Raw genomic sequence first — 15,818 nt, 5'->3', positions numbered from 1 at the left:
GCAACTCGTAAAACGATTTCTTAATAACCACAAATATCGGAAGTTTTGTTCCTATTTATCAAAAGTTACAACATTTTTATTTTGCCTATAGTTTTGAGTCATGCTCATTACCCAAAATTGCGACAGAAACCAAATATCAAAAATGTTTTGGAAGGTCTAACATTTTGCTACCGTAGTCACATACATACTGTAGTCACAGAGTTTTTCGTAGAATTTTCAATTTAATTATATTGTACATACCTACAAACTCCTACAAAATACACTTTAATAATAAATAACATGAAAAGTCATCATTAACAGAGAGGAAGTGATTTGCGCAGTGTCAACTTTAACGATTCTTTTTGTGGAACGAGTCCATCCTCTCTTCTTTCTCACCACGACACAAAATACACGTGTATGACGTCTGTCGGTCTTTTGACAACTCCATATATCTGTGCTCGTCAATACCATCGCAATCTGAAGGTGAAAAGGTAGGCAAATTAAAAAAATGCAGATATTAAAGAAACAACAAAGGACTATTCACACGAAATGGAAAGTCGACGTATGACAAGCGCAACACAGAAGTTTAAATATGTTTTTTTAGCAGCACTGGAACATTTAACTTAATTCTATGATATATATGACCGGTAATGTAATTATATGAGAATTGAACGGTAAAGCATGCATAGTCCTGCTCTACCCAGGCCTCCGTTAGTTTGCTAGACTTGTGTTTCTTGAGTCATCCATTTGTTAGTATACATATAATACAGTTTTTAGTATTTTAAAAACTGTATTATACACCAGGAATTTGAACATTAAAATTAGCAGTAACATTTCGTCAGGTATATAGATGTTGGGAGTCACCAAATTGCCATGGCAATAACGCAATAACTTAAAACACGTATGCTCTTGAGATAAATACTAATTTTACAATGTCTAGGTACGGCATGCTTAATTTACGTAACACCTAATTGTTAATTGTTACAAAATACGCATTAGCTACCCAGACTTCACATATATATATTCGTTTGCGTATTACGTCGAACTAAGTTTTTTAAAGACAAACTTCCTTCTTACGCTTCATAACAAAATATTCACTAAAAACACACCAGACAACCCAGTTTCCACAACACAAACACTTAAGCATTGTTATCACTAGCAATTGTTTACAAAAAGTGAGGCTTTTGAAGCAAACGTGTGCGTATCTTGCGTGTATTTTCTATTGCAGTGAGTTCACTGAAGATATCCATTTGGTTTTATGCAATAACGACTACAACGCAACTATACTTTTTTATAATACCAATATTTTAACCAGGCTGGTCATTATTTTTATTTCTTTATTCTTCGAAACAATACACCTATTGTTTGTAACCTGAAATTACAACCTTACATCCTTATAATGCATATTCTTACAAAAAAGCGTGTATCTTTAGAAAACTAGAAATATTTCCCACATGCATTCGAAAAGAAATAGCAATGCTTTGGGCCATAAACTTGAACACCAACCCACCTGTATGTATCCATCTGTCACACACGTCACAACACACCATTGGATTGATATGATCGTCGTCTGTCCGGTAGACTTTCAAACATACCGGACAAAAACTTCCCTTACGGAACAACCTTCACGAAAACAGAAGTATTGATATTAATATTCCAATAAAAGCGTCATTTTAACACGGAACTTAAAAATCAAAACTTGTATATAAAAGTTTGACAACGTTTTTAAGAATAAATGCTTAAAAATATTAGAGAAAAAATATGAGGCTTTCTAGGTCATGTGGCCCTCCATTATATGAAAGCATTTTACGTAACAATAAAAAAATAAATAACAAATAAAAATTAAAAAACTTTAACAAAAAATAAACTCACTTCGAGCAGGAATGACAATGAATCTGAAGAAATTCCGCTTCACTACCATCCAAAGGTTTTGTTTGCTGCAGAAGTTCAAACAAAATTTCCGATAAGTACATCTACACCACGTGATAAATCAGACATGAAGGTGAAAGAAACATACCTCGTTCTTCCATCGACCTGTCACTCCTTCAGGTACAGCGTTCACCCTGAGACATGATGAACATTTACCACATCTGCTGCACACCCAGCGACCTAAAATAGTATTAATACGAAAAAATTAAAAAATCGAAAAATATTATCTTGCCGGATATACACAAAATATTCATAACAATTACTGAAAAATGATGCGTGTCCGTTAGTCTGGCAGCGAGTATTTTCGCGGATTATTTGAATTTATGTTAAAGCTATAACGGGCAAGTCTCGAAATCTTTAGCGAAAAAATATTAAGTTCTTTACGGGTGTTTTTATTGACAACTGTTGATCTGTTTTCCTAGCCGGAGAGGTAAATTTAGTTTACTGATATATTTTGTGTGATATGATGTGTGAACAAAACAATGTATCTAATTAATGATTTGTCTGTGTAATGTTGTCTTCTAATAAAACTAATTTAAATTAGAATTTATAATAGCCGCTACCACTTTTTCAACAAAATATCAAGAATAAAAATCTTTTATAAGAATATTCATAAGAATATTAGGCTAGGATTTAAAAACTATTGGTTAGAACAATAGAGAAATAAGATTGATAAACACCCTAATTAGAATTTTCATACTTTTATTCGAAAAAGCGTGTAAAAGAAGCGAGGGTAAAAAAAACAATATACCTTTCGGAATTTCTTGCAATCCTACACAGTAACTATGATAGCCTCTGTCACAATTATCACAAAACATCATTTCATCCTAAATACCAAATTTCAAACTGAACATCCTTCCATACTACTGAATAAGTTAAAAAAATTAGTATCTCAAAGTCACGCTACAAAATGGTGCCACCATTTATTATCTCGCTTATTCTTAACATCACTTAGTCAAAGCATATCAGAGGCAAAGGAACTCAAAAAAAAAGCCGAATTCCATATATAACTATTTTAAATAATACTGTAAGAAAAATGAATAAAGTTTCTTTGGAGCAGCAATATCTTCGTTGCTTAATACCTTGTGAACGTGATGGTTAAAGGACAAGATAGGTGGTTGAGCTCAAGAACTGGGCGGTTCTGTTTTCCGCATTACCCTCCGTACACAATTTCTTCATGAAGGTAGTGATTAGTTAACCGTGAAGTAAATCAGTAAAACAACGGAGCCTGGTAGTTACATTACACCGTTTTTGATTGATAATCACAGGTGATGTTAGACATGTTTATCTCAATGGAGGTGAAGTGTTAATAATCCAGAACTGTAAACAACTTCATATTGTAAAGCACAACAGAAGCACGATAGTAAAATACATACTTCATCATGCGGCGCTAAACATTCTGTACATATTTTGCATTCCATACATTGCCACGGGTAAGTTTGGATAACTTTTACAATATGTTTGTTCATATCAAGACAAGATGGATGACCTACGAAATAAGGAGTATATCTCCTTCAGTCAAGCAACAAGTTTATGCAGTTAAAATGTCATTAACACTTCTACCTACCGCTATTTTCACATTGTGAACAGTGAATAAGTTTCTCCGGCAAGCCACGTTTGTTCATCTCAGGTCCCTTCATGCAGATACCACAAAAAGGATCTTTGTCTTCCTTCTTCTAAACAAAAACGAAAACTTGCAAAACCAGTTTCATTATGCAACATCCCTTTTATCAAAACACTATGTAGAAACCAGTTTCATTATGCAACATCCCTTTTACCAAAACATCATGTAAAAACCAGTTTTATTATGCAACACCCTTTTTTATCAGAAAACCAACCTCAGATGAATTCTTTGCACTATCAGCAGTGCTACCATTTTCGTTTTCATCTACTACCTCGTCCGTTGGAGTTTCCTATAAAATATTTAACTTTAATATTTGATATTTAAATTTCTCTAGTCAAAAGATTGAGAAGCAAAAGCAAAACAGTATGTAGAAAGACAGACAATGTCATCTAGATGATGAAAAATATAGCACAAAAGACTTTTTTGGGTGTAAAGACTTTTTTCAATAAGAAAATGCTTTACAAGAAAATTAGGTTGGGATCTACTCAAAAATTAAGAATATCCTAAGAAAACCTTCAGGCTTAGTTTTCATAGAAGGAAGAAATAAACAAATAAAAAATCAGCATCAAACGTGTTGCTTTCTTTAATTACTGTGTTAATGTCTTTGTCTAGAACTTAAATCAAGTTTTCAACCATATCATATACATACAACACACAGCATAAGAAAGTTACCTCTCTTGTATTCTCAGTAGTAGATTTTCCTTTTCGTTGAATCGAAGATTGTTGGGTAACTGTGTTTAAGGGTAGCATTTTCAATTCTTCTGAAGTATATCTGATAAAAGTTACAGAAAAATTTAAACCTAATGGAAAACAAAACCAGGCACTAACAAAAATAAGCAAGGAAACGGCAGTACCTCTTAAAGTAATCTTGATACTGTCCTGGTAGCAATGCAACAGGATATTCTGATCGCTTTGACTTGTTTGAAGGGTTGTATTTCCGCTTCTTTTGTGGTAAATGTATAATCTAAATAAATTATTCGTGTTATAACAGCATTTCTAAATGATATTCGTAACTCATGTGGTGAATAAATTTTAAAGACCATTGCTTAATATCCATTATACCTGAGTTTGAAGATCAAAATATGCACATCTTTCTTCTTTGCGTTCTCTGTTAAGTTGTGAGTTATATCTTACTGTTTCTTTCAATGCTCTTTTCATGAAGTTTGGAATGTTCCCAGAAATAACATCAATCTTAATAAAAATGACATCAATATCATTTACTCACTACATTGTATGTAATCGTATCAAGTTTAAAGGTATTGGTGTGACTCTTACACCTTGTTACATCTCCACATAATTATATCAAATGCACATAAAAAACAACACACCACCAAATAAGATTCTTTTTCTCTGTCTGCTTGGCTGCCTGTGAGTCAAAATGGTAACTGTGAGTAGAGACAGAAATCTTCATTAACCTGTGGATTTTTCCACAGGTTAATGAACTAGTAATAACCATAATTATTATTTTTGATAAAGAATTTAATTCAAAAACATGTGGGGCAAGTAACACATCATGCAATTGAAATTATAATTTTGTGTATTTTTCCAAATTCTGCTTCACATTCGCCTGTTCAAAAAACTTGGTAGCAAAAGATCAAAGATTTTGGACTCTTTTTACAGTTTTTTTAAATCTACACCTGAAAATTTTTATGAGCAAATTTTAAACGTTCCAAATGAAGATAACATTTTTATTTGCAATTAAAAAATTGCACACTACTAATCTGAACTCTAAACTATTTTTTTTTGTAAATGATTAAATCTAATTTTCAAAACGTCGAAACAACTTACGCGTTGTGCTTCCTGTCTCAAAACAAGTCTTTTCATTTCTGTTCGATGTACAAGTTCAATATAAGTCTGCAAATAAAAACAACACAATATTGTTTCAGAATGGTGAACGAGAAAGAATACCTATGCATACACTCAATGAATGATGCTAAAGAAAAACCAGGAGAACTAAAGATTGATAACAAGTTGCGCTTCAAATGTTCAGCAGCAACCATTAATCTAATTATCATTTTTTGGACTAGATTTGGACATTTATTTTAAAAATTATCCAAAAATTTCAAGTAATATGCCTTGTTGTTTTTGTGATATGTAAGAATGTCTTTATTACAAAAAACATATTTTTAAGTTTTTTTTGCTAACAGCTAACTTGTGAATATTAAAAAATCAAATTTTAACATTAGTAGGGTTCTTATTGCAAAGCATTTCAAGGGTAAACACAATGGCCAGGCTTTAAAAATTTTATTAATGTTTCCTACATACTTTGAAAGTAAAAAAAATATATATATATACCTGAAAATGTTTAGGAAAATATCCAGCCATAAACTCACAAGCATCTTCTGTTTTGATAACATTATTTGCTACAATGAATCAAAATAATAATAATAAAAACAATAAAATGGTGGTATGTTAAAGAAAAATTTTTTTTACCTACATTCTCGTATTGATGATTTTGTCCACACACCTTGTGCACAAAGAAAATCTTCTTCTAAGGATGATACAGGTCTTTTTATTAGTTCTGAAACAAAAAAAGGTTACATACTTTCTTTCTTGTAATGACATAACAAACAACACAAAATTAAATTGAATTGTATTTTATGCATTAAAATCACTATGGCATGACAGGTATTTGTGTGCAAAAAGGCTGACACCATGTTTTATTATTGTTGAAAGTTTATCATTTCTTTCAGTTCTTAAACATGATAGTTTAGTAGGCTACTACCAAACTCTCATGTTGAAGAGATGATAAACTTCCCATAATTATATAAATAATGAACAGACAAATCGAAATAATGTTTTCAATAACCATGTTAACCACAAAGGCCTGTTTCATAGTTAACAGAAAAAATTCAAATTTAAATAATTGCACATTCAAGAAGTTATTAGTCATTTCTCAAAAAACAAACCCCTCATATATTGTCTAAAGACAGTTCAAGCATGGCAAAAAGTAGATAATTGTTTCAATGAATTTTCTGGTAGATATCTTTTCAGCATTTTACACTTGTAGTTATGTCAATTTTTAAATAAATCTATCTACAAAAGTACAGTAAAATCTTCAGATAATCCAGGACAAAATGATAAAAAGAAAAAAGAACATTAATCACTTTCTAGTCTTTGGTCTGCCAAAGCTACATCCAAAAACTGGATTAATTGTTCTTCAAGTATAAAATAATCTCCAGAACGGTTTCTTGGCCATTCATACTCAAAAAGACACTTTTTTTCTGTAGCTACTTTTCTAGCAATCTTCTCATTAACAATATCACAATTGTACTTGCAGTCATTATTCTTTTCACAACTATCTAGTTTAGCTGCATTTTCTTCATATTGAGTCACACCAACTGATTTTTGTTTCATCACTTTTGCTAAAGGCATGTCCTCATCACTGTCGATATCCATAATGATATATATTTCTAAAAATATTCACTTCAAATTAAAATACCAAAGGCCACAGTCCTTCAATATTCGTTTAAAGGAAACCTGAGGTGTAAATTGATATTGGAATTAGAGCTTCAAAAGTTGGTTAACAAATCTTTTTTATATTTATAAGCTATTTTCATTCTCAAAATATTCACATTTAAAGAATTTTGAATTTAATTATGTTGGATAAATTATGATATCATATTTAAGCAATAGCAAATTTTGACATTTTCACTTATTAGTAATTCTAGACCTGTTAGGATGTGCATTTAAAACTTTATCAATGCATAGATATTATAAAGGTGAATTGATTACCATAAATGTTTTTGCCAAAATGACACTCGCTTGCTCGTCCCAGTCCTGTTAATTTTTTTCCATTGACCCAATAACTTGGGATCCACAACTTGTTTGGCAATAAAAATATTTGTGCAAACTTGTATAGGCCTTATATGTTTACTGACTTTACTATATGTTTACAAAAAAATTAAGAGGCCTTGGTCTTGGTTTAGCAAAAAAAATTATCACCCTTTTAATATCTATGCATTGATGAAGTTTAAATACACATCCCTTAACAGGTCTAAAATTACTGATGATAGAAAATGTTTAAATTTGCTATTGCTTAAAATGTGACATCATAATTTATGCAGCATAATTAAATCCGAAATTCTTTAAATGTATATATCTTAAAACGATAACAGCTTCTTAAAAAATTTAAAAAGATTTGTTAATCAACTTTTTAAGCTCTATATAATGTAAGTCCAACATCATTTTATACCCCAGGTTCCATTATGCATAGATATTATAAGGGTGAATTAATTAATATAATTTTTTTGCCATAATGACAGCTGTTTGCTTGTTCCAGGCATCTTAATTTTTTTGCTGACAACCCATTATTGCAAACTAAAACCTGTGTGACCAGAGGGAAGCTTTTGGTCCTGTATTTGGAAACTATTTCCAATACTTTTCCCTAGGAAACAATTTCTTAACATGGAATCTGTTTCCATATCTGTAAATTATCCTGAACTGGCCTAAACAACAACTAAAAGCAAGCATTAAAAAAAACTTTATGAGAAAGTGGTATTTGTTGCTAGCTTGCTATATTGCACAGTCCCCATCAGACTCTTCACAATTAACATTTAGTACCACACAAATATTCTTCGAAAAATTTAGCCAATATCTATGAAGAGATGACTGCGGAAACAGTGTGTTTTCCCTCAAATCATAATGGCTGCCTTGAAAAATACGGACCTGTAATTGGTTTAAATGTATCATGTGACATTGTGAAAAGGAAAAGAGTATTAAATAAATTAATAGATGAAGCGTTAAAATTCAGATTAGAAAAGAATAAACAAGAAAAGGGGACCATTATTCTATACTCACTGATATCAACACTTACCATCGGCTTGATTTAAGTAGCTTGCAGACACACACATTATCTGTATTGCGGAGCTAAGCAAAGCAAATTTGGTATTTAAACGCGTATTATTATTTTCTATTTTCTACTATACAGCGGGAGAAAAATTTTTTGACGTAAGTGTCACTTATTTAACTCAATAACTCAAATTCCCTCAGTCTCTTTTATCCCAATTTTTTTCCTGCTTCCTCTACGCTCTGGGAACAAGGTGGCTATTTTTAAGAACACTGTCCTATTTAAAAAATGTTATTCGAATAAAACTGTAAAAACCAAAACAAACGGAAAACGTTTTTGCGCTGTACATATGAGTTGCGTAAGTTAAGTTGGTGTCAGGTTAGGTAACAACAACAGCTCAATTATACACCAAGCATCATCTCGAAATGAATGTCAAATAAGGTTAGTAGTTCAAATAAAGTTTGATTAGTCTTTACATAGAGGCAACAAAAGATAGCTTCGACTTGGTCCGAAGCTTTTTGTAATTTCTGATAAGTATGGATTAGCTAGATAAATGAATTGAGATCTTTGACGGGAATGTTTTCTAAAAGACAATTCGTCCGAACCTACTTTTCTTTCTTTGTATCTATTTTAAAGATTGTGCAACCTGAACAAAACATTGGCCATTGTTTTGGGAAAGAATAGTCCTTGTAAAATTTTTAAACTGCAACATCAGTTGTTAGGAGGAGAGGAACTTTGAATTTGTTGTTGTAAAAGTTAAACACAACCTTTTTGCATGTTTTTCAGTTTCTTCACAATTTAACTCGGAGAATAAAATATGTGAGTACACAAAACATTGCTCAGTTAACCTTTATTTCTGCTTTGTATGAAAATGTTTTTAAGATTTTTTACTAAAAGCATGTATTCGGATATTTTGATTCTCCTTCTCTGATTTTTCTAGATTTTTTGTTAAACAAACAGAAAAAGCCCGAAAATGGAAAAGTGTGTTTAAAGGCGCGTAATCACCTTGTAGGCAACTTTTTTTGAGGTACCTATTTTATAGTAAAAATTGAAAGATATACATGAGAAAACATTATCCTAAAACTTTTATTGAAAACTGACAACCAGAACATGTTCAAATGTTTCATAGAAATAGCATACTCAATTTCTCTAAGCCTACAGAACCGCCATTACATTTCATTGCACGAATCATGTGAAAAAAAACACACAGCAAAATCCATCACATGGTTGCTGGATCTATGCCATTACAGAAAAAATAATGAATGACGGAGAGCATCTGTAGCTGTGTTTCCATCGTAATGCTTTTATAAATGTATTAACAAAGTTCCGAACATGATAAATCAGATAAATCAATCAAAGTTTCTGTGTTATTCTTTATAATTTAAACGTTTTAACTTACTGTAATCAGATTTCTTTGCAACAATGACCTCTTCTTGTTGTTGTTTCTGAATATAGCTTTGCCTCAATAGCTGTCTTACTTTTTGATTATTTTCCTATGTTCAAACAGTTAGTCGTTTCCTTACGGAGACATTATCAGATCTAGACAATTGGAATACCTAAATTTTTAGAGCTTCCCCTTTTATGCTCTAAATTTAATTATCTCTATAATGCTTCAACTATCTTCAACTATCACAATGTGCATTCTCCCCCGTTGGGTTTTTTGCTTATAATATAAAATAATCCCTATAATCATGCAAATAAAAAAAGGCAGAGCGTGATAAACATTAATCATCATAAATATCAACCACACGAGACAATATTGCGATTTCTTCTTTCTGTTTCATTTTGCCTGTGGTCTCCAATGGCGAATAGAATACAGAGAAAATTATTTTTTTCTTCTGTGTCTTTCCAATAGAAAATCCTGGGATAAAATTTCTTTCCAATTTTTGATGCCATGTTTTACAAAGAAAAACAAGCCAAAAATACAGCGTGAACGGAGCCTACCATAATGACGATATTGTTCTGCCTAAATTGCAAAAACGGCCAGTTTACAACCGGGACAGCCGGATTATGTACAGTACAGTCTGAATGTAATCTACCGCGGACGCGAAACTTGTATGAATTGTTACACAAAACAATAACATTGCGATAGCTTTTGTTTTTTTAAGAAAATAATTGCCTCGCTGATAAACAATGACCCCACGCGATCAATTTTAGCAATCTATTTTACTCATCATCATCATTCTCGGCTTAACATTCCTTTTCCAGCATGGGTTGGCCGGGGTATATTAATGACCCTCTTCCAATCTGATCTAGACTGTGTTAGATCTAAACTCAACTTCCGCTGTATCAAATCTGTCCTTATAATTTCCTGCCAAGTCTTTCTCGGTCTGCCCCTGGGCTTTGCCCCAGGAACTATCAAGTCTCTACACTTTCTTACCCAATTATCCTCCTCCATTCTTTCCAAGTGCCCCAGCCAATTCAATCTTCTTATCTGGATAACATCTTTAATTCTACAGACACTTAGCCTGCTTCTTAACTCATCTGAACTCTTTCTGTCTCTCAGACTGGCATTACACATCCACCTAACCATTCTCATATCATTCCTTTCTAAACGGTCAAGATCTTCCTGCTTCACTGCCCATGTCTCACTACCGTACAACATAACCCTTCTTACACAGGCCTCATACAACCTACCTTTTACCTCAATTGACAGGACTCTGCTAGTCAACAAAGGAAGTAACTCTCTGAACTTTTTCCAAGCAGAACCTATCCTGCAAGTAACACTTCTACCAACACCCCCTTCACTGCCCAACATATCACCTAAGTAACAGAAGTTCTCAACTATCTCTAACGAGCCACTGTTGTACATCATTAAAGCTGGAAATACTTCATTCTCTATAATCTCACCTTTGCAACGCTTGCATACAAACTGTATGTCAGCTCTTAACCTTCCACTAATACTACTGCACTTCTTATGTACCCAATGCTTGCAAGTCTGACAAAAAATTGAGTTACTACCAACCCATTTCCTGCAACCTCCACAAGGCCACTTTCCAACTACAAGGTCACACTTGGCTGCAATGCTACTAATCATGACTTTAGACTTTGCTGTGTTTACCTTTAGCCCTTTCTCTTCTAGTCCTTTCTTCCACTTCTCAAACTTTTTAACTAATTCTTCCATCGATTCTGCTATGAGAACCAAATCATCTGCATACAATAACTCCCATGGACAACCTGTTCTGAACTCCATCGAAAGCGCTTCTAAGACTAGAATAAACAAGGACTAAGTACAGAACCCTGATGTACACCAACATTTACACTAAATTCATCACTAAGTGAATCGTTAATCCTGACACGACTTCTAGCATTGCTGTACATAGACTGTACCATCTAACTAGCCACTCATCCACACCTAATTTTCTCATAGCCCACCAAATAACTTTACGTGGCACTCTATCAAAAGCTTTCTCTAAATCTAAATTTACTCTTTTGAAATTTTGAATTGCAGTGATTAAATATCTCCACGAAGGATCGTGTGTCCCACGATTATTTTCGCGAGCTCCACAATTTTTATAGCCAGTATAATTTAATTTTTTTTCTTCAAAAAAGTCTTTCATTAAAGTTAATTTGTTTGTTTCAGGTATTTTTACGAAATATCATTTGTCTAGAAAAGTTAAATTTGTCTGTGCGATTGAAATGCTTTTTTAGATTGCATTTTAAAGAAAATCAGCGATAGAAATGGTTTTTTAGATCGCATTTTAAAAGTTTATAAACATAAAGCGACGATAGAAATGTATTTTAGATCGCCTTTCTTTTAAAAGTTTAAAAACGAATAGCGGCGATAGAAATGTTCTTTAAGATCACATTTTAAAAGTTTATAAACGAAAAAGCGGCATTTAATAGTTGTGAACAATGCTTCTCCGATGTTTCTTAAATTAAAAGCGCTGGAATTTTTTCAAGTAATTAAATCAACAATACATTCTGGCGCAATGTATTATAAAACTTCATGATTTTTATTATTTAATTACTTCATGCTAATACTTAAGGGAATAGCTTATCAATACATTTACACAATGCATCTCGCTATCACAAGAAATATAATTGCTCTGATATTTCTTGGCGAGCGCATTGTTTTTTAACACGCAAATATTAACTCGCAAAACCCTTAAGAGATTTAATTATAACAAAAAACAAACGACTGCCGTCCTCCACGCAAAGGTGTGATATTAGCGTGTATGCGGTAGATTACATTCAGACTGTACTGTACGCATGGTCCAATTAGTTTTTTTTGCACTGGTTATGTTGTGGTGACTGGATTATGAACACTGATATAATAATGGCTGGCCAGGCAGGCTGTGGTTGGCATTTTCTTCGAACTTTTGTGAATTAAACATTCTTTGGAAGATAGAACACCCCCAAAAACTAGACATGGTGAAAGAAAAAAATATCGATGTAATTCTTAGTATAAACTACTCTTGTAGTAAATACATTTTAACATCATATAATTTGAAGTAACTAAATTTCACGGAACCTAAATTATTCTTTTTGCTGGAATTAAGTTTGGTGAAAAGTTATTAAACTTGCGAATCCAAAAATTTAGTATTTGCCAAGAAATTTCGTTTCATTTGAGAAAAACAACAACTTTGCTACCAGGGCTATTTGCTTGTCGGAAGTGATGACAAATGATTTAAAAGCTGTGGGCCCTGATTATATTTGTTCTATAAGTCTCAAATATTATTTGACTGTCATACATAAGCCGGCCTTCCCCGATTATGTGCGTTCTATAATAAGTGAGAAATAATATTACACTGTTGTATATAAACTGGCCTGCCCTGATTATGTTCCTTTTATAAGTGCCAAATAATATTTTTTGAGTAATAAGCTGGCCTGTCCTGATTATGTTACCCTGATTATGTATTTTCTGTCCTGTTCTTAACTGGGGCAAGCTGTCATACTTAATCAGGCCAATGTTCATTATCCGAGCAGAACAATATTATCGAACTACATCTCAGTGCTCATTTAAAGTTAAGGTCATTTGTTTACCTACAGTTTCACACGAACATTTTGCAACAGCCTGCTTATTAGACGGTAATAAGAGATCAACAAGATCGTTAAATATGGTGGCTAGAAAACAGCAACAATAAATTTAAGATATTAAAGTACCATTATTTCCATTTCTAGTAAGTTTTATATCCTCAAATTTTTAGGAAAGGCATAACTCTGTCTGAACTTTGAAATTAATAAAAAAGCTCTGGGGAAGAGATTGCGTTTCACTCGAGGAACCTTTTTTAATATCTTATCTAAACTGTCTATTGGAACAAATGAAAGTTCTCTCCATATTTGTCTAGAGTATGATGTAAATATTCCGCTTGCGAATATAGGGACCTGTTCCCGTTCCGCAACCTTTTATATTGATCTTGTACATTGTATGAATCTTTACCTTTTCAAGGATATAAAAAGCACAAAATATCATTCCTTGTCCTGTTTCGCGGCGAAACAAATTGTTTACAACGTGAGTTACCATTTTGGCTTTGTTTTATGCCGCTAAATTGCTGACAAGGCAGAACCAGAAAACATAAAAACACGTGAAAAATAGGAAGTTATTGTAGGTTACCTTTAGTTACTTTATTAACAATTTTTTAACAGCGACAGAGCATTTAAGAAGCTGAAGCGACAATCTAAAACTTGAATTAAACGTGCCAGGCAGATTTTCATGAGACAAATTGTGGGGAAAAAATTATTGGAAAATAAGTTGAAGTCGAGTTGGCTCAACAATCTATATTATACTTAATACCTGACATAATTATTCACAAACTTGGTGTGTACATCGAAACCTTCGCAAAACGTGTAAAGTTGTTTAAAAAATATTTTGTTTGCATGCGATGGATGTCTTTCCATCTTTGTTCTCTTCTCTATTCTATTTTATCTTAGTACGCTAGATATAGCCGTATATACATTATCAATTGTTATTGGTCGAACTTGTTGCAAAAAAATACCTACCTATAGCAGCTACCTAGCTAACTAGTTAGCTACCTATATATTCTCACATCCGGGGGTTAACATTATCAAATTTTAAAAAAGAAAACAAGGAACTTTTGAGAAAAATGAGTGGCATATTTGGATTTATCAGCAAAAATTATATAACATAAAAACATTATATAAACATTATATAATATAAAAAATTTTCACTGCAGTTAATTTGTGTGGTTATTTCTTCATAGAACATCAAAAGTTTGGCTACTAATAGAGGCAGTACTTGGTGAAAAAAAAATGAAAATTTGCATGTTTTCATAAATTTTAGTGCTGAATTTAAATATGTTTCAAGAACCAGGATCCGAGAATGGTTAGCTATTTTAAAAATATTTAGCAAAAGAAATCAGATATGCTACGAATTATATACAGGTTAAAAAAATATGCAGAGGTAATAAAAGAAAAATTAAAAAAAGAGAAGGTAGCTAATACTTACTTCTGATACTTCTAATAATCTTTTGAGTAGGGTCACTCATGTCTGTCGTGCTCAACCGGCATTACCTCAATGGTGTCTTCTTGTGCGCTCCAAATACCTGCAAAAGGTACCTAGTGGAATAGATCCATACCGTCAGGAGACTGTTGTTTAGGTCTTGATTTTGTTGCATATATAAAACTTGGGGCTCATCAGGTACAGTCTGAAAAAAATTGTGAAGATGGCTTTGAATTTTCCCACTGTGCATCCAATTAGCGTTCTGGGAAGAGAGTTAAAGAGTCTGGGTGCTTGATAACGAAAAAATGAGTGCAGAAAGGAGAAGTGACTTCTGCTGGCAGATAACACCACTTCTGGGAGTTTGCAGAGTCCTCCTTTCCGTGGTTTTGTCTCTTCTTCTATTTCTTCTTCCTTCGTTGTAACGAATAAATTCTGTAAAACTTTAAATTATTCTAGTGATTTTTTCTATCAGAACCATAGATTTTTCACAAAAAACTTGATTATACTGATTCAAGTGATTTCACAAAGTCCACACTTCAAAGAGGGTGGTCATAACTGTTATACCAATGTACAACTAGTGATCTTCATAGTGTAAGCATTACAACTGGTTCTCTTGATTGAAACCCTCGAAGGATTCAGACAATCGTTTTCCTTTTTCTATAAAGTTGTTCATATGAATCATGAAGGTACTGTAGTGCTCAGGATTACTCCAAGTCCTTAACATAATTCTTGGTTGTTATGGTTTCTTCGGATGGTGACTTGTAGGTAGATTGCTTCAGTTCGTGATTTTTACCATTGTAATAATTCAAATTTTGTTTCACTAAAAAACATATTGCTGTGATTTGCCCAGGCATAAACATGGTTCAGTGACATTTGAAGATTATCTGAGTCCTTAAAGGTGAGTATTTGTTGAAGCAAGCGTGTATCATCCGCAAAGCTTGAGAGGAGTGTGCTTTGATGAATGCCTTTATCGATATCATACATGATAATGATAAAGAGAAGAGGACCTAAGACACTTCTCTGTGTAACACCAGACAAAACATGCACTGGTGAAGAGATGCTGCCATTTACACAGACCATTTGAGTCTGTTTTT

The 15,818-nt window shown here is 32.8% G+C and overlaps 1 protein-coding gene across 2 annotated transcripts; it reads right to left on the bottom strand.

Annotated features, from left to right (window-relative positions):
* Nucleotides 1–201: 201 nt before the first annotated feature.
* On the bottom strand, nt 202–13,901 carry LOC130641679 (PHD finger protein 10-like). 2 transcript variants are annotated; one of them, XM_057448591.1, is made up of 16 exons: nt 13,879–13,901; nt 6,640–6,945; nt 5,970–6,053; nt 5,828–5,895; nt 5,321–5,386; nt 4,595–4,723; nt 4,387–4,496; nt 4,205–4,304; nt 3,747–3,821; nt 3,476–3,584; nt 3,285–3,397; nt 2,660–2,735; nt 1,997–2,088; nt 1,852–1,916; nt 1,490–1,602; nt 202–456 (listed from the first exon to the last, which is right to left on the bottom strand). In XM_057448591.1, exons 2-16 carry the CDS (start codon nt 6,929–6,931, stop codon nt 329–331), a joined length of 1,620 nt encoding a protein of 539 aa, XP_057304574.1. In that variant the 5' UTR covers nt 6,932–6,945; nt 13,879–13,901; the 3' UTR covers nt 202–328. The 2 variants fall into 2 exon arrangements, with proteins under 2 accessions (XP_057304574.1, XP_057304573.1); XM_057448590.1 differs by lacking the exon at nt 13,879–13,901 and adding an exon at nt 8,349–8,400.
* Between the last annotated feature and the right edge of the window lie 1,917 nt (nt 13,902–15,818).

This window comes from Hydractinia symbiolongicarpus, chromosome 4 (genome assembly GCF_029227915.1).
Source record: "Hydractinia symbiolongicarpus strain clone_291-10 chromosome 4, HSymV2.1, whole genome shotgun sequence".
Classification (NCBI taxonomy): domain Eukaryota; kingdom Metazoa; phylum Cnidaria; class Hydrozoa; order Anthoathecata; family Hydractiniidae; genus Hydractinia; species Hydractinia symbiolongicarpus.
Note: the sequence above shows the minus strand (reverse complement) of the source record. Positions and strands in the feature narration are given on the sequence as shown.

Excerpts from the sequence above, each read along its gene's own strand:
- LOC130641679 (XM_057448590.1), bottom strand. The coding sequence starts at position 8,385 with ATGTGTGTGTCTGCAAGCTACTTAAATCAAGCCGATG. Across the intron at positions 5,387-5,827 it reads ATTTTCCTAAACATTTTCAG|ACTTATATTGAACTTGTACA; the intron begins GTATATATATAT and ends TTTTATTTGCAG. Across the intron at positions 1,603-1,851 it reads CATTGTCATTCCTGCTCGAA|GTTGTTCCGTAAGGGAAGTT; the intron begins GTGAGTTTATTT and ends GTTTTCGTGAAG.